The sequence below is a fragment of the Athalia rosae genome, chromosome 3 (assembly GCF_917208135.1).
Source record: "Athalia rosae chromosome 3, iyAthRosa1.1, whole genome shotgun sequence".
Taxonomy (NCBI): Eukaryota; Metazoa; Arthropoda; class Insecta; order Hymenoptera; family Athaliidae; genus Athalia; species Athalia rosae.
Window position 1 is genome coordinate 24,763,402 of NC_064028.1, and position 18,786 is coordinate 24,782,187.

At 38.7% G+C, this 18,786-nt stretch overlaps 1 protein-coding gene across 2 annotated transcripts in view; it reads left to right on the forward strand.

The window, feature by feature from the left end:
* Positions 1 to 18,786, forward strand: part of LOC105686878 (hemicentin-2-like) — a 124,649-nt gene that overhangs the window by 78,859 nt on the left and 27,004 nt on the right. For both annotated transcript variants that reach the window (XM_020852783.2, XM_012402095.3), the window contains exon 7: positions 4,633 to 4,774. In XM_020852783.2, coding sequence (XP_020708442.2) covers positions 4,633 to 4,774 — 142 coding nt within the window. The remainder of the gene's footprint in view (positions 1 to 4,632; positions 4,775 to 18,786) is intronic.

Below are 18,786 nucleotides of genomic sequence, written 5' to 3' on the forward strand. Positions count from 1 at the left end.
ATTTAGGCAGCGAGGTAACAGGTTTTTTTTCCGATCTCATATTGTTTGCACATTCCAACTTGTTTGAATTTAGCAATCCCGAAAGCCTGGTTACCCTCCTCCGCGTATTGGAACCAGAATACTGTTTTTTTTTCTATATTTTTTATTTATTTGTCTATGATTTTTCAATGACAGAACCTTGCTCTTTTCTACATGAACAATATTGTTCTGTTCTCATCTTTTTGCTATCGGCGGAGCTCCTTAATATCAATCCGCGTTTCGTTTCATTTCGTTGATACACATACACACACATATCAACGTACGTAGTTTTCTATTTACCTATACGGATCGCTTGAAGTTCGTTCAATTTTTGCGAGTGCATAATACACTGTGCTACTACTTCCCGGCGACTTTGGAATCGAAACAGAAGTAGCTTTTATATTTATGGTACACGGTTCGAGATAGGTCCGTATGTATGCATAGATCAAAGGGGAGTATTCCCAAAACTCGGTACACCGAATATTTGATTCGGGGAGATTGTTACGTAACGTCAGCTAAAATGACGTAATGTTTTCCCATAAAAGAAAAGTAGAATAATTAAATAAATGAGTAACATGATCCACCACCCTGTGCCTAAATTACGAATCGTGTAAATATACAATGGAACATAAATTGTACGACGGGAAATAATTTTTCTTCTACATTTCCAAATTCTCCTAACTCGTCCGGTGTGCGGGCGTTTAATGATGATATATTTTTTGTCACGGTATGTATAACGCGAACGAATAACGAAAACATCGCGTAATCTGGTCCGGTATTAGACTAGCTAGTTTTCTGCATAGACCATGAACAAAAGAGATCCAGATTTACGATGTCTGGCAATTTTCTTCTTTCGGAAATCTTGGTGACCCAACCTAACTACGTTAAGTGATTCTTTGAGGTCCTACTTTTCCTTTATACGTGTGGCTATTACATATATACACCGCCTCTATATACCGAACTATGTTCTTAACTATGCAATTTCACGGTCGGTTCACTGCCCCTCGTATAACGACGAACATTCTCTCCTCAGCTGTATTATACCTTCGCCTTAATTATTTCAACAAATTGCGATACTCAATTTCCCCGACCACGCCACCCTCCTACACCCAAAGGTCACCCCATACCCGTTCAGAATCCGCGACGGACATTTTCTGGTTTTTATTGTTTCGAATTTATTATTCTCCTTTCGAAGTATCAAAATAAAAACTTCCGCTGAAAAAATTAGCGAACATACGCTAATCATGTAGAGCCCGGTCCCTCCTGCATCGCGTCCGAGCGTGCAAGATTGATGGGTAGAATTTAGTCTAATTTTAGCTTTGACGCAGTCCACAAACATTTTCGAACAACGTACCTGTATCCATAGCGTACGTATTTTATATCAAAAGTGAATTCACTCTTTTGAATGCCCTGCACGAAATTCGCGATGATTGTTTCCACGCTAATTGAGCCGATATTGAAATGCGAGTCTTTATTATTAACACGACTTTTTTTCCTATTCTCCTACATTTCCTATCCCTATGGTCAAATGGCATGCAATGCTATTCATACACATTGTATTTGGAAAATTTACAATCAAAAAAAAAAAAAAAAATACGGGAGACAAATAACGGAAAGAGACGAAATCGTGTTTTTGCACCTGATGATCGCCGTTGTTCTCCACATATTTCGCTACATTTTGAAAAAGAAGTATCTCTGAAGAAAAAAAAAAGTCAAACAAAAGGCGAATGAAATGGAATCACGAGAAAAACTCGTTTAGAATTATCCCATGCAGACGCTTACCTGTGTGTGTAAAAATTGTCTTCTTTTCTCTCCTTCTTCTCTCTCGTTTATTCATCTGGACGGAATAGAAATGAAATGAAATGAAAACGATAAAAGTAATGATGATAAAAAAATGAAGAATAATACAACAAGAAGAAATTGCCGCGAATTATGATATACGGGTGACGGAAAGTCTGGGGAAAAACTCGCATAAAACTATGTTATTGGTTTTATTCTAAATTGTATAAATTTAGTTTATACTTCTATTACGACTATGCTATGGGAAAGTTATAAATGAAATGGAATTGTGAAAATTGAAGGAAAAATAATGGTAGTTCCGAATACAACTTTACCTTGTGTAAAATTCGAATTTCCAACAATTCATTCATAATTTTATTCTAGTTTTACTTCAGTTGTTTTTTTTTTTCTTAATTTTTTTCATTTCGCAGCAGCAGCAGCAGCAGCAGCAGCATTAACAATAGCAGTAACTTTTTATTCCGTACGGATGAACTAAGCATCTACGACATGTATATATACAGAGTATCTAAAATCTAACCCTTTCAAGCTGAACTCATTCCGCATTGCTGCAGTCGTCCAAATTCGAGACCAAAAAGAGGTGGAACTTTACCTTTGACTGTTGAATTTTAGCTCATAGTTAGGTCAGGTTGAAGGTAGGGGTCTGTAGTCGAGAAGGAGTTAGGTGTGTACTCATATACGCACGCGATACATACATACACACCATAGCCGAGTCAGGTGGGTATGGGGTACGTGTAGTTTATTTTCCGACCACGTATAACCCACTAAATTTGCTCCTGCCACAGATTTATCTTACGCAATCTCTGCATTGCGTTTCGTACATAGTATTTTATATACAATATCTCCGTTATACGCCTACCATCTATGTATGCGTTATGTACACGCGTATGTACATCAGGCGGGGCGACGAATTAGATGTACATATATTTATACAGGTAACGTAGAAATATTGAGTGATAAAGAAGTATTCAATTAAAGATGAGGAAATCAACGAAATCATGGCACCCCGCGATCAATTATCCATTATCCTCCGAAATTTCATTGATTGAATGGTGCAAAAATTGATTTCCCAAACTTCTTTGTGACCCTGCACAATATGATGAAGAATGTTTCTTCACAATTAGACATGATCATTTTAAGTCTTCATAAGAAGTGAATGGAAGGGCGAAAAAAACAATCTCCTTCTGAAATGTTGGATAAAAAAAATGAAACAAAAATGGAGAAAAGGGGAATGCGCTCTCGCTGAACAAACTCGCGAATAAATGGCGCGGGTGTAGACGACTTTTAATTAAAACGTGTCAAGTTAGTAACTAGATAGCTGTCTACTACTGTAATGCCTGTATACCTACCGACTAACCTTCGCCTCTTAACGAACGCAACTGCGTGACCCCGAAAATTCTCTGAATACCAGCTAAAAGTTTCAATGTCTCTTTAGCGGTGTTTTGCCAAAAGCTTCGGCTAAGATACCTGGACAGCTATGTCTACCCACCTTTATACAACCGCTGGAGAATTGTTGGGAAAATTCAAGAACCCAAACTGAAAAGAGAAGGAAAGAGAGGGAGAGAGAGAAATTTTACTTTCCCCTTTCCATTTCTTTTCACTGGGTTTTTTTCTCGCTTTTTCTTCCGCGCAGATTCACTTCATTTTTCTGCACAAGGAGCAAAAACAGACTATTTGCGAAAAGACCCGGAGCACGTGCCTCGCGGGGAGACTGGATATACATATACTTTTGTATAACGTACGTACACATACCTCATACAGTCAAGAGTCCCTAGGGAATCAGCCTGCAGGGCCCTGATTTTTCATCTTTAGATCCTCGGACCCGCGAGGTTTTTACCTAAAAAATTATATTATTCGCGAATACCGAACACATTCTGTGTGCGATGTTGAAGATGAGATTCCATGTTTCGTGAAAAACATTCAACTATTCATTGATTGGTATAAAATTTATTTGTTAGTTTCTTTTCTTGAAATCGCTGATTTTGAGTATTGGGATTGTGAAACTTATTGAAGGAAATAATTATAATGATAAGTTGAAACAAAATATTGGTTGGAAAGATTCACAATTAATTTTTTGAATGTAACAAAACTCGCAAATTCCCACTAAATGATGAACTTTTGCTCAAAATTTATGAGTTTTGTCTTTGATTGTATATCACACACCTTATCGGACATCTTGCGATGTGTCTCACTCGCTCTCGTGCTAAAAAGCGTGAACGAAAAAACAGGTAATAAAAAAACCAGGGAGAAAAGGGTGGATGGGCCACGTGTCCCACACGTGAGAAGTTTAGTAATCTGGTTTAGTTTCACGGTTTTGACCTCTGCAGAATCTGTAACCCCGGATCCCACTGAGAATGAGAGGGTGGGAAAGGGAAGGCGGTAGGGGTAATATTTCTGAAAGTTTGATTCGGCGGATACGCGAAACCCTCGGAATGTCGGATTTATACCACATATCGGACTGATGCTGGAATAATCTGAAATATGTGTGTATTTCAGATATCTTGTTTATACGTGGCGCAAAGAGTGTTCGAAAAAATCGAGGTAAAAAGAATCAAACGAAACGAAAATCGGAAACAGTTCGAATTCGGACAACTTTGAACCCCGATTTGAACATTTTCCTTATAAAGTCCGTTTTTTTTTCCCCTAACTTCGTTGATAATCTCAAATTTATTACAACTTTTGTGCAGTTTTCTTCATTCGCACGATGGTAAAAAATGGAAAGAGAGATTCCCCCGCCTCTATCATTTTCGTATTTCCAGGGCCGCCGCTCCTCGTAGATTTCGGATATTTAATGAGCTCATTTTGACGATTGTTCAGGTTCAAGAAGGCGGCACGACGATCAGCATAGTTCAATGGACGCCGAACGCTGATGATGAAGGAAAGCATCTGGTTTGCAGAGCGGAAAATCCCCGGCTACCGGAAGCAGGCATCGAAGACAGATGGAAACTGGAGGTGCATTGTGAGTAAAAGTAGAAGAAAAAATATCTCATCACGTGATTCTCTTTTATTTCTGCATTTATACGACTGCAGTCTGCGTCGTACGTTCTTACAAACCACCGCATCAGAGGTGGCGATCGTTGAACGATTTATTGTTAAATCACGGCAATATAAATCTTATTACGGGAAAATCTCCGATCTTAAAACCGAACTGCACCATCTCCTACTGCGGCAGTTTTCTAGTGCAACTTTAAAATCGTACCCGATACGTCTTACGATCGCTTTGATATGTATACATACGCTATGTACTATATAATGCACGTAACCTCATGAAAAGTAAGAACGAAAGATTCTAAGATTTACCAATTCATCTTACCGTTTTAAGGTCCATCTACGTACCTGTTTGCATAGGAAAAAAATCATCTCAATCCATCATTCGGAAATTTTTTTTTTTTTTTTTTTTTCATTTTACATATGTACGTAGATGGTAGATTCCGTACTCAACGGGATGATCCTCCGTACATATGATCCGTGTATTTTCTGAAAATGCGTCAGATTCGCACGGTGATAAATACGGGAGTTTGGAAATTTTACCACCGCTCGCGCGGCGCGTTATCTCTTTATTTATGTGTATAGATATTTCTCGTCTCGATGAGTTTCGTTATGGTAATCCTTTTTTTTCTTTTTTTCGGTTTTTTTTTGTCTTCTTTTCTTTTCACCCGTATACCGCAAGTGCCAGAGCAGAGGATATAGATTCGATCGATATTATTCACATCGCGTATTCCCAATCTGCGCTGCAGTACGACAAAACCAGCGACAGTCTTTCTCTGCCACCTTTTTTCCTTTTTTTTTCACTTCTCTTCCCTCATTTTTCTCACCACCATCATTTAGATTGGAAAATCCCGTTCTAATTCCCGTTCTATAAAGCCAAATCGATCTATGTATATAATTGATCGAGTTATCGTCGATTTTTCGCGTTTTGGAGCAGAAAAATGGAGATATTTCGAAGGGAAAAAATCGTAGCTCAATTTGGACAACGGATTCGTGTTCCTGAGGTCAAATTACATAGAAAAAGTGCCATACGATCAATTTTAAAAAATAAAAATTTTTGGTCAAAATTTGAGATTTTTCCAAGGGGTACCCCTTTGGATTTTTTCAAATTTTGACCAAAAATTTTTATTTTTTAAAATTGATCGTATGGCACTTTTTCTATGTATTTTGACCTCAGGAACACGAATCCGTTGTCCAAATTGAGCTACGATTTTTTCCCTTCGAGATATCCTCAAATTTATGCCAAAAATCGCGAAAAAATGCGATAATTCAGCGATAACTCGGTCATTTTTGAAGATAAATCAATTTCACTTCTGGATTCGGATTCCTGAGCTCACATTACACTAAGATAGACTAAAAAATCAATTTTTAATTTTTGACCCCAAAAAGCTGAAAATTGGCGATAACTCGGTCAATTTTAGAGATAGGTCAATTTTTCTTTCAGATTCGGATTCCTGAGGTCGAAATACGTCAGAAAAGTGTAATACAATCAATTTTGAAACTACTTTACTTTTGGCCCAAAAATCGATTTTCTTCTTTGACTTTTGAAGGGTAATCTCACGTATAATCAGCTCAGGGATCCAAATCTGAAAGCCAAAATCATCTAGTCATGCAATCGATGAAGTAATCATCAATTATTCGCTGTTGGGAGCAGAAAAATTAAGACATATCGATTGGTTTCAGTCGTAGACCCACTTTGATTCGTCGCAATCCATGCATGGGTCGAAATATTCGAATTTCTCGGTCTACGAGGGAGCCCGAACTTTGCTGGAGTCTGGTAGCCACGAGCGCGCGGTTTGTTGTGGGGCGTCACCTCTGCTCAGCCCCCAAGGTGACGTCTCACAACAAAGCGCTACGCTGCTGGCTACGCTGACTTCAGCAAAGCCTGGAGTCTAGGTTTGGATTTTGGGCCAAGAAAAATATTTTATTTCATATGCTATTCTGATGTATTTTGATCTCAGGAATCCGAATCTGGAAGACAAATTGATTTATCTGTAAAATTGATCAAGTTATCGCAAATTTTTCACTTTTTGTAGCAGAAAAATTGAAATCCAGACCAACAAAACCAAAAACTGAGTTTTGGAATCGTATGCATTTGTTGTTTCTTATGTTTTCACGATCGTCTCCCTCTAAGTGTAGTTAGCCCATGTTGCGCACGATTTTGTGTGACCTTTAGTTTTTCAATCTTGTTTTTTCTTTTTCAATTTGATTCTTTATTCTTCTCAAATAAAAGGTGGGGTGCTTTTTTTCGGTCAGCATTTGTTTTTACCCCTCAAATTTAAACGCCCTCGTAGCGTTTGGCTTTCTACCACCGCTACACATAATTTTATGTATGTATACATGTAAATTCGTGTATGTATATTGTTATATTCGTTGGTTGGTTCGTTCGCTTTCGTTCGTTAACCGGAAACTTCGAACTGCCAACTTCCGGCAGGCGGAAATCGTTAGACGGACGAATGAAGCGAGCCTCGCAGACCGCGGTGAAATCTTCCCCTCCGAAAAAAAATGAAAAACAAAAAAAGACTAGAAAGCATTGCAGATAATTAATTTCATTTTGTATATATGTATGGCAAAATTCTGTTATTGTAAGCATCTATAATTTCTTTTTATGCGTGAATTTTCTTCAGTGGGTGGGGGTGAGAATTCTCGTAGAATTTGCAATTGAATTGAATAAGAAATGGCGATTATTTCATGTAATTCGCGCTGCAGGGAAATGAAATAATGAGAATCGAAATGGAGACAAATATCCTTTCAGCGGACCAGACGTTAATAAAAATTAAAAAGTTGATTACTCACGGAATTGCTAATTCAACAACTTGTAGAAAATGAGAAAGTAATGAAGGATTGAAAAAAAACCCCAAGTGTAAGAAGAAAAATAGACCTGAAAGATCGTTTAGGAGTATTATTCATCAAACGTCGTTACCTGATAACTATATCCCAGGTATCTTCTCTCAGAGACAGAACAAAAAAAGAATAAAGTAGAAAAAGAAATAATGGAGCATAGCAAAAGAGGGTACAACAGAAAAAACGGGCGTCGCAGCGCGGTAGTTATTTGACCGGGCAAGTAATGTCTCCCATTTTTTTACCCCGCAGTTATTGTCCGAGATATCGTTGTGCCAACTATGCAGGAAACTTTATTAGAACCTGAAAAAACTTTTGCACAACCATTTCATGTGTATCACATATCGATTTTTCAACCGTCCGCGGCGCCATCAAATTCAACTTTTTATTTCCACTTCAAAAGGTCAATAATTATCGTCGTTTGTGCAGTTTCATGCATTTAATTTTCTGCATTTGCATTTTTTGATCAATCTAATAGATTTTTCAAGCACGGGAGAAGATACAAGAAATCTTCGGGCCGAAAATGTTAGGTAGCCGGTTCGGTGGCGGTTTGAGTAAGGTTCGGTTTATTGGGTAGGATACGTTGGTTAAAGAGGCATTACTAGAAGGCGATGGTATCGCTACTTATTCGGGTTATCTCGCGGCGAAAAGGAATAAGGATCATAAAATTGGGCGAACTATCTTTGTGCCGCTGCTACTGGTGCTGCTGTATCTTTAGGGCTAACATAAGGAAGACGGGAAGCCATGCCTTCGTGGCGGTAAACCCAAACTGAGCTCCGATTTTATTACTTTTTTTCTACGTGACAGCTAAGGAGGAAAAGCAAAGTGGTTTGGGAAAGTCTTCAAAAAGAATTTGTTTACCCCACCACGCTTCCATATGCATATGTATGTATACATATAAGTATATTGTACGGGGTACACGTAGGCATTCAAAAAAATTTGTTCCAGGCAACCGTTTATCCCTGTATTACATTATTTTCTGATATTGCAAGAGAAAAAATGCCAGCGATTGTATTACGTCAAATTTTCAAAGCAACCGATTTCTATTTTCTTTTGCATTCCCTTTTTTCACCATCTCATCGGCTTTTATAGAAAATATACCGATGCTCTTTCTTGCGTTTTTGACGTCAGCTGAGAACGGGTAAATGATATGAAAAAATTTTTGTTGTCCTCGAATATACTGTCTTTTGAAAAAAGAGACTTCTGTTCGCATCTTGGAATTCGGACTTCATAGCCGATCAATTTTATTATGAAATGAGAAAGAAAAATACAAACTTAATCGTTGGAGGAATCTTAGTAAAGTAACCTTCCAATGTGAGCCACCATCGCTCTTCTTTTCATACAATATCACAAAAATTCAAATTAAGCTTTCTTCAAATCCTTAATTTCTGCTTTAACCTCATTTTTTACCGTGCTGTTAAATTTTTTGCGTCCGAATTAAAAACACGATCACATAAAACTCCGAGAGACTGAGCCCGAAAAAAATTAATTAACATTCCCATTGCATTTAGGGGGAACAAAAAATTGAATGAAATGTTTGTGCATTTTAAAAAGTTATTTACTCTTCCTTAATCTCTTTCCGTTTCACGGCTATTGCAAATTCGTTACTTTCACCGTACATACTTGCATAAATACCTCCAACAGCTCAAGCTATAACAAAGCCACAAATCACGAAGACTATAAATACCTGGCGGAGCAGTTTAAAGTTATTTACTGTTATTTAGGGGGAGTGGCAGGATAGTGGCGTGTCGGGGTGTTTCGAGAACCTTAAGTCCTTTATAGGGGGGTGTAAAGGTAGGTAGGCAGGCATCAAGGATAAGGTTGAAGGGAGGTACTATAAAGTCCGATGGAAAACGCAAGCTTCCCGAAAGCTTCGCTTGGGTTACGCGAACTATGAAGCTTTGCACATTACGTACCTTATACCCTGTGCACAGGAAGTGCAAAATATTTCATTAACTAATTCACTTACACATCAAATAATTTAATTACAATATTATGTGTATACGATTGGTTTATGTGCCGTATACCTGCCCCCATGTACCGAGCAAAGATTTATCGACCCCGCGGCACGCAAATGTAATTTTCCGTGTGGGTATAAAATAAAATCTGAGAGAGAAAAGGGCGTAACACGAACTCGTTCCAAAGCGGTTCTAAAATTACTTTTCAGAAAAATTCCATTTTCTACTTGACGGCATTTCCAGTTTTTTGCGGAATTCCGATTGTTCGGTGAGCTAGACGTTATTATATTTTCCGCATATAATAATTTCATCACATCTTCATTTTCGTCTTTATATTAGATTTTTTTCTCTTCGGTCTCTACTTCGTCATATCTCACTGTAAGCTTCTTTGTACCGTACATATAGGCATTTGGTGCGTATATATTTTCTTTGTTTTTTTTTTTTTTTTGTTTTTGTTTTCTGGTTCCGTTTCGACTGAACGGCCGGCCGGGCCGTCGGATCGAAGAGAAATTAATCTCTCACTACGTGTGCGTTAAACCCACACTACAGATACCTAGAACGAACGGTTAGTCGAGGTAGTCGCCTGCCGGCGAAGCTCTCCGTGCTTTTCGTTCTTATTTCCAAGTATATAGAATAAAAGATCTATAGATATATATATAACGTATAGCTGAGCGGGGGAACAAATCACCCGAAAGACTATCGCCCGAAGGGACGACGGCGGGACGCGACGCGATATCCCAAGTATATAGACACTGGGCGGCCTACTCCGATTGTCCAATTGTCATTATCCTGATCAACCCGCGGCACCCGCGCTCTCCGGTTATACGTCCTGAGGGACGACATAAAGAACCCATTAAACTCGCCCAGTAATCATTGCGATCGTCCCAAAATGTCAAAGTCCATTTCCCCCGTCCACCTCCAGCTTTTCGTCCATCCACATCCACATCCACCCCCTGCCCCCTGCCCCCTGCCCCCCACCTCTTTTCCGCCCCAAAACCCCATAACCAAACACTCCGGGAAAATTCCACGGACTCCGTCCGTGAAAACCCAGAAAATGCACCTTGACGGCCCTCAATTGGCCTTGGTAACGGATTTTCTACTCTTCTATTATCGTCAGGATTAAAGCTACTGTGACTCAGATATTTCGGTGTATCTGAAAACCGGCTTTTTCTACGGAACTTGATCCTCGTGAGATATCCTTGACAAGGGATGTAATAATTACGCAGCGGAATGGTTGTAAAGTCGATTATTTTCCTATCGTTTCTATGAAGATTGAAAAATTTGATTTTGGAAATTCGAAGATGAAATTTTGATCGTTTGACGGATAGCTGACCGCGAAATTAGCTTCTACGCGTAGAAGTTTTCCGGCCTATACATGTACGTACTATAAACACCGGGTTACTCCGAAGTCGGCAACTAAATACATGGTTATGTGGGGAAACTATGGGAAGCGACACAAGGAAGGAAGGAAGGACGGAAGGAAGGAAGGAAGGAAAGGGTTTGGGCTACCAAAGCTACAGAAAGCCCCTAGCCAGGGGCGACCCCGACGCCCCTGTCACACTACATTAAACATTGCTTGTTATAGAGTTTGAAGTCAGGTATTCCAGTACGACTATAAACCCTGTTAAATAAACCTCGTTTCGAGGAGGTTCCTCATTGGCTGATAACTCGGCCCCCGAGAGATCGGAAACATAATTTCATCGCTCGTCATAATTGGACGATACACAAATTAGCGAAAAACTTACAGACCATCGATTTCGACGAGAAATAACGATGAGACGAATCTTCTGCAAAAATAATAAAAATCACGTTTTCACTCCTTCCGTTGATAAAAATGGAATAAGTTCAACGAAAGGGGATTCTCGTGTACTCAAATCTATCCTGGACTCGTAACATTACCGAGATTTTTATTAGTCCGGTGTAATTTTCCTTTTTCTTTCTAACGACGTTAGAAAAGTTACTTTCATTCGAAAATTCTGTAAAATATTAAATCAAAACTCGAAAGTCTGTTACACTGCGAATTTCTTGATATCCTTATCTCAATCTGAAATATAGCGGTCATGTAATACATACATACGTAATATATAAGGTTTAAAACTTGAGCAGTTAGAAATTTGACAATTTAAAGCGACTCCATGTACCTCCGTTGTATGTATGTGGAGTAGCAAGAACAACTTTAGCAGCTATTTCGTCTGCAGAAGTGTTCGAAATTAATTCGTTACCCGACGTGTTACATGGAACACGCGTAAATATATTCCAATGTAAATCTTCGCTTATATGAATTTATGACTCACGATCGCAGAACGTCCATTAAACGCGAATGAATAAATTGTTTGAAAATTTCCGCTGGTAAAAAAAAAAAACATATACTGTAGAAAAAATGAAATGAACGAGGGAACAAACGAAAGCTGTACCGCAGTATACGTACGCGGTGATGAGCGAAGTAAGAGAACGATGATCGTGGATTTGTAAGTTTAATGGAAAGTAAAGTGCCTTATACATGGATCGTGTATATGGCGAGGATCTATAGCTACCTATACACGTTCTCGGATTCCATTGCGATCCATTTCCAACGTTTTCACGGTTACTTTAACACGCCGGTTAGCTCACTTCTGTTCGTGAGATAATCGACATTCCTGACGTACGGAATACGTATACGTATACGCGCGTACGTACCGCGAAATTTTTCCTTAAAATTTTAACAACCCTCCAACGCCATCCGATATTCTAATGAAATTAGAGTCGAGACGTTAATTATCCCTCTTTGCATTATCTACACCGGAACATCATCCTCGAGAAAGATCGGCAGATGAGCTGTAAAAAGCACTCCATCTCAACTTTTTCACTGATTTCTTATTCAACAACGAATTAAGAGACGAGGATTAAAAATTTAATTGAATTTATCAGAATCGAACTCTGTATTTTCACATTTGCTGCCGACTTGTCTTCGCATTTTCCTCATTTAATCGCTCATTGATACATCCTTGCGCAGGTAGATACTCAGCGATTGATTTTTTCAAAGTCCGTCTCGACCCATCCGTGTAAAAGTGATACCGGGTACTAAATTTTAATTGAAATCGGATTCCAGAAATTCATGATCGAAGGTCTTTTTTTACACGGTGAAATCTCACGCCCGTATACCCGCGTGTACGAGTTTTATCGAGAGTGACCATAAAAAATAGAAAATAAAACAGGAAGCATAGCAAACGGAACTTTATACCGAATCCTAAATCAGATTCGCGTGATTCACTCGTTCAGAAAATTGTTAAACGTGCGCGGCTTCTCGTTTGGAAGAGTTGAAATTTCGCAACATCAATCCGTGCGGATATCGAGGCAGCTAATAGATCGTCGCGTACCTCACCTGCACGACGCCTTGCAAATTTTTTCACCTGAGCGTAATTCTTTTTATTATTGGTCGAAACTTCGGAATTCTTTTTTAAAATTCCTCATTTTATCACCATCCTCGTTTCTTTCCCCTTTTTTCCTCGCAAGTCAGAGTACCTCCAGATAGAGTTTGGTACTTGTCTGCAGTAGAATCAATTGAAAGCTTTTGTATCTTATGGAAAAAATAACACAACGAAACATTACAATTCAAAGCTGAATAAACAATGGATATGAAATGTGTAATTGGGTGATGATAATAACGAAATTTATTTGATTTTTGATTAATCGATCTGACTTTTCTAGAATTTATTTCTCATTTTCTGATTTCCTTTTTTTTCTTTTTTGTCTTGCAGGATGAAATATACGCGTTCGCCCGGAATTTTATTCCCTCGACGCGAGGCGAAAATCCATCCATCTTCTTTCTGGGAAATCTATCCGTATAATACGTATACGTACATATATGTATTACACGTCGAAAAAAAAAAAAACAGTATTGAAAGTCAATGACGTAAAAATTGGAAATCTCCGACTTCGAATAACCGACAGATGTACAGGCAGTTTCAATGTAGATACGCAAAGGAACGTATCCGTCCTTTTCTATTCCTTTGCCGAATGTTAAGCTCAAAAATATTCTCATAAAACTCCGCACACTTGCTGCAGATCGAATCTCTATAAGGTATCTATTGAGGATATATCCTCCTCCGTACCCAACCTGCAGTATACATCCCTTTCAAAACTATATGTATTCGAATAGTGCAGAACAAATTTCGAATACATATATTCTACGCAATGTACGTACCTACTTTAAAAAAGGATTATATTCATGTTTGCTGCTCAAAGTACAACCGTTTATTTTTATTTTTCTCAACATCCCCTATTATTTCGTATCAAGACTATTTTTCGATTCAATTCGGCGATTATGGACGGGAATCGAGAAGATTAGTGAATTGCTGAGCTGATGATTCATTACGTTCTCATATTCGTGACGTTAGTCGATCAAAATAAAAAATCCGTAAAATACTCAACTTTTTTTTAAATTTTATATTAATTTCTACCAATTTAGATGAGCTCAATTCTATCGATTGTTCTTACGTAATCACAAGGAGTATTGTGAACGGTCCTTTTGGATGTTTTACGGAAAAAATTTGCGACCGAAAAAAGTATATTAACGATCTGCAGGAAATGAGTTTGAATACTCTAAAGTACGGAAATTGCACGTCTGCTCGATATCTGTCGGCCTTGCATGTATAAGGTATCATAATTTTATATAAAAACTATCGAATCGCAGTAGTTTTTGTTCACACATCTAAAAGACACATAATAGGTGTCTGTTTTTTGTCCACATCAATCTATGTTCCGTTGGCTTGTATGGAACGGGCGCGGGTTTGTTGCTACCCAAAATGTTTTCAGAGCTTGTCACTTTTTTCCCTTCTTTCGACTTCCAAGTTTCAGAGGGTATCCGTATAATAGGGCAATTATTATATATGTATATCAGATTATAAAAACGACCCACTGTTCTCAGCTTCCCTTTCAATTTTCCTTCGCATTTATAACGCGATCCTCCCTACACGTGTTACATTATCCACACAATGTCATGGTATTATTCCGGAGAACCTTTTTTTTTCTGCTCCTGGTCCGCGCGCCTGGTTAGGTTTTTTGCTTTTTTGCCACTCACGCGTGGTCACTTGAATATCGTACATTGCTAATTGTTAACATTCGCGATCCGATAAAAAAGATAGCTTTAATTAAAATATTATCCACGGGCAGTTATATCTACTATGCTGTATACCCGCGACTACTGCAACTAGCAGCTATGCAAGTTTCACATTTTCCTTTTTTTCAACAAATTTTTTCTTTTACTTATTTTTTCATTCTTGGTGCGGGAATCGCGCCAATATTGCGCGCTCAAGTGGCAACGGTAGACACTCAACGCGTTAATTAATGGGGCGGACGTTTTTTGAATTCGAATTTTTATTAGCACTGCGAAACGGAGGTTTTCGAAAATGAGAAAAACTTATTTGATTTCTCATTTTCTATCTTGAACATTCGATCGTTCTTCAAGTTGAATTCTCAGTTTTAAGGTAAGGGTTTTTATTTTTATCGGAGCATTCATTTCATTTTTCTATTCATGAATTTTATTTTGAGGAATCAGTGCTATTTTGAGAAATTTTCGCTTTAGCTGATCGTGAAGACGCACGTTATTATCGGAAAAATGTTCCATTTCTCATTGTCGGTCGAAGCAAATTTTCCTCTCAACCTTATAACATTCGTACACGTTTGTTGCCTTCTGGCTCACTCGGTACATGAAAATTAGGTTTCGAGGTACTCGCATACCAATGCCTAACGGGGACCGCATGACGAGGTACACGTATGACGCGTGAGGAGGACCAAAAGGAGGACGTCAACGTCGAGGTCGCGAATAGTTGCGAAATGACGGAACAACCTGGGAGCGAGCTTTCCCTCCCCCTCCAGCGTTTTACCCCTAACGCAACCTGACCTAACTTAACCAAAGTTATTACTATATATACACTAAATGCTATTTCGATTCAAACTTTACTAAAACATGGTATACGGTCCTTCTCCCTTTACCCTTCGAAAGGTTGTGCTGGGTTAGCTAAGGTTATACAGCTGTCCCATCATCCTAAGCTCGCTCCGAACATCGCGTGTTATACCACGTTGGAATACCATGTCTTAACAGAGTTTCAAGTTGTAGATTTCACCGAAATCCTTCAGATGTATTCGAGCCATGTCGCGCCTACACATACGGCGGACTCTCGAGTGAATCGATTCTTCCGGCTATAAAATACTTCCCTAAACTTTTCTCGGTTAAGGTTTCGCAACAAGAATTGAAAAAAAAAAAAATCGAATAAAAATAAATAATCGCTGCCTCAATTTTACAAATAACATCATTTTTTCAACTGAAGCGAACTGGAAACTTCTATTTATATACCTATATTCTTTCTTTCCTTTAGTAATTGCTTTTCACAAAAATAATTGCAAGTCTCAAATAAAAGAGAGAAAACCAAAGAAAATGAGGTGAAGAAGAAAGAGACCGCTCTTGTATCGCTCAATTTACCACACGGATCGGAGAGAAAAATTTCGATAGCATTCGCGGTGGTTACACACGTGGCCATGTACATCTATGCATGCATGTAGGTGTGAGGTACATAGAGAAGTATTTACAGGTACAGTTGGGCATGTAACCAATATAAAATCAAACCCGGTACTCGATTTGGCAATTCAAGTTTGGTTTGGCACGGTGTCAATCTCGTTCGAGCAGCATTGATGGCCAAAAGTGGCGTTGATGGACCTGAAGCCGATTGCTGAGATATCGGAATAAAAGAATGAAAAAAAAACCCCGCCGCTCACGCGATAAAAATATGTAATTGATATACTGTACTCGAATCACCGGATTATTTCCAATTACTTTATTTGCGCGGCCGATGTACCAAAGCTTTTTCTTTCTTACAAATAGGTGAGGTATGTAAGCCGGGTTTTATTCGTAGATGTATTTCCTTTGTTTTCGCATTGACATCGCAGAAACTAATTAAACAAAATATAAAACGCGGTCGAAGTGCACTTTACGACTACCAGCGGTGATAAAAGTGATTCGAAAATGTCGTTATTCGTTTCACCTAACAGTTTATGCCGTACAATTTTATAATTCTGCATACGCACAGTAACGCTGAAGTAAAATGTATATATAAGTGCAAAATAATGTCCACATAGAATTATACCTTGTGCATATATGGGCAGAAATGAAAATTCTACGACGCACGTCACCCCTATGAACGATACATGCACGTTGCTCCACACGAGGTCGGCTTGTACGAAATTTCCCACGAAGAAGCAGAATATTCGTTCGCGACATTTATGTATCGTGTACATGTACATACGTGTTGTATAACCGTAGCTATATATGCACGTGTATAGTTAGCGCGCTAAAATACATGGAGGTGATAATACTTTTATAACGCTCATAAAACTACTGCAACCGTCACGCGTCCTGTAGCACACACCGTCGTATACGCAGCATACAAATACTATATGCAAATGTTTGCAGGTATATATCTCCATGCGATACGAATTGGCGTGTATAGAAAATAGAAAATATATATTAATAAGTACATGGAATATCTCCTATAAATGTGGTTTTCGAGCGAGAAACCGAGATCCGGTGCTGTAGGTTGCAACCTCGCGAAGCTAGGGGATTCGGTCGAGGGAGAGGGAGGGGCTAGTTCTAATTAGTTTGTAGAGAAGTTGCGGTGTCACGGAAAACACGGACGCTTTTATCTCTCACGGCGGGTTTAAAACACGGAATTATAGTCGAAACTCTGGAGAGAAAACGACGCTGTATAATACGTGAGTACATACGCGGGATCCAACACTCAGATGCAGTCGTCGGAATCCTCATTCAACCGCGTGACGTTTGAAAACGCTCGACTCCATCCACTGCAGAAACGAGCATTTCAAATTATACCCACATTTCTTTTCCCTATATTTGGTCGATTTGTTCGTAGCGCAATTAACGAGCGATTAGATTTTAAACGTTTACGTTTCGATTTCTCATTCGATCCTCTTAATTGTTCACCTCGATGTTCCATTTTGGGTAAGAGATCGTAAAGCCAATGGCGGGTGGAAATCCTGAAAACGACAAAAATAAAAACCAAGCGGAAAGGGGGAGGAAAAGCCACCAGACGTCCGTACTGGTTTCAGGGAATGATTTAGAGGAGATGGATGGAATTGGGGTGAACGGAATTTGAAACCGTCATCCGACACCCTTTCGTTCTTTTTCTGGAAAAAAAAAGAGCCAAACGATTTACGCTTGATCCACGACAACTTCTGGACAGAAGTCCAAAAGTCACCGTCACTTTCATCATTGTCCGTCAATTTACCTCACTTGTTTGTTCCGTCTGTAAATTGACTCTGTACAGAAAGTATACTTGAGCGGAGATTGTGCAACGGTAAATTAGTATATTGTATAACGATATATAGGCATGTACAATATTTGGACACCAGAATATGTCGTCTGATTTTCAATGGTACCTTCATGAGTGACAAACCCAGTTTGTGGCAAGTTTTGATAAAGGTTTGCATATATCTGTACCTATAGTATATTATGTATGTACACGTAACTCGAATCACTCGAGAGTTATCGCCTGGGAATTTGTCCGCCATTCCGATAACAGGAATTGAAGTCTGTATTGGTGAACAGAAAAATCAGATACGATATTTTACTCTCATATGAAAAAATTCCCTGACTTTGAATACGTTATGCTTCGATTCTTTTTTTTTTTATTCTTTCCACTTTTTAGGATGAAAATTTTGTTTTTAAAATCACTAAATTTGACATCAAACTTCGACACGTGCACATATATGTTGTGAAAAATTAGTGGAGGAAGGTGAAAAAAAATTATCACGCGAAGATGAGCGCAGTATATTTTTTTGATTTTTCAAAGCTCGAGAAATTAATCATTCTAAATATCCCCACCCTCCCCCCATACGACGACATCGTATTTGGGACATGAACTACGAGCAGAATGTTCGATAAATTGGTCCAGCCGCATCGATATTTCATAACACATTTATTACATATACAGGTATACCTGTCATCTATATTTCATTAACACCACTGCACGGTATGACGCAACGATAATTGACAAGAACGTCAATGGCGATCGGGTATCAATCCGACAGCCCATATACTGCACTTCTGTCCGTTGTCAATTCATTTTATACTCGATATCCTCCGCGCGAACAATAAGCTACCCCTATCCGTACCGGTCGAATCGAAAGGATT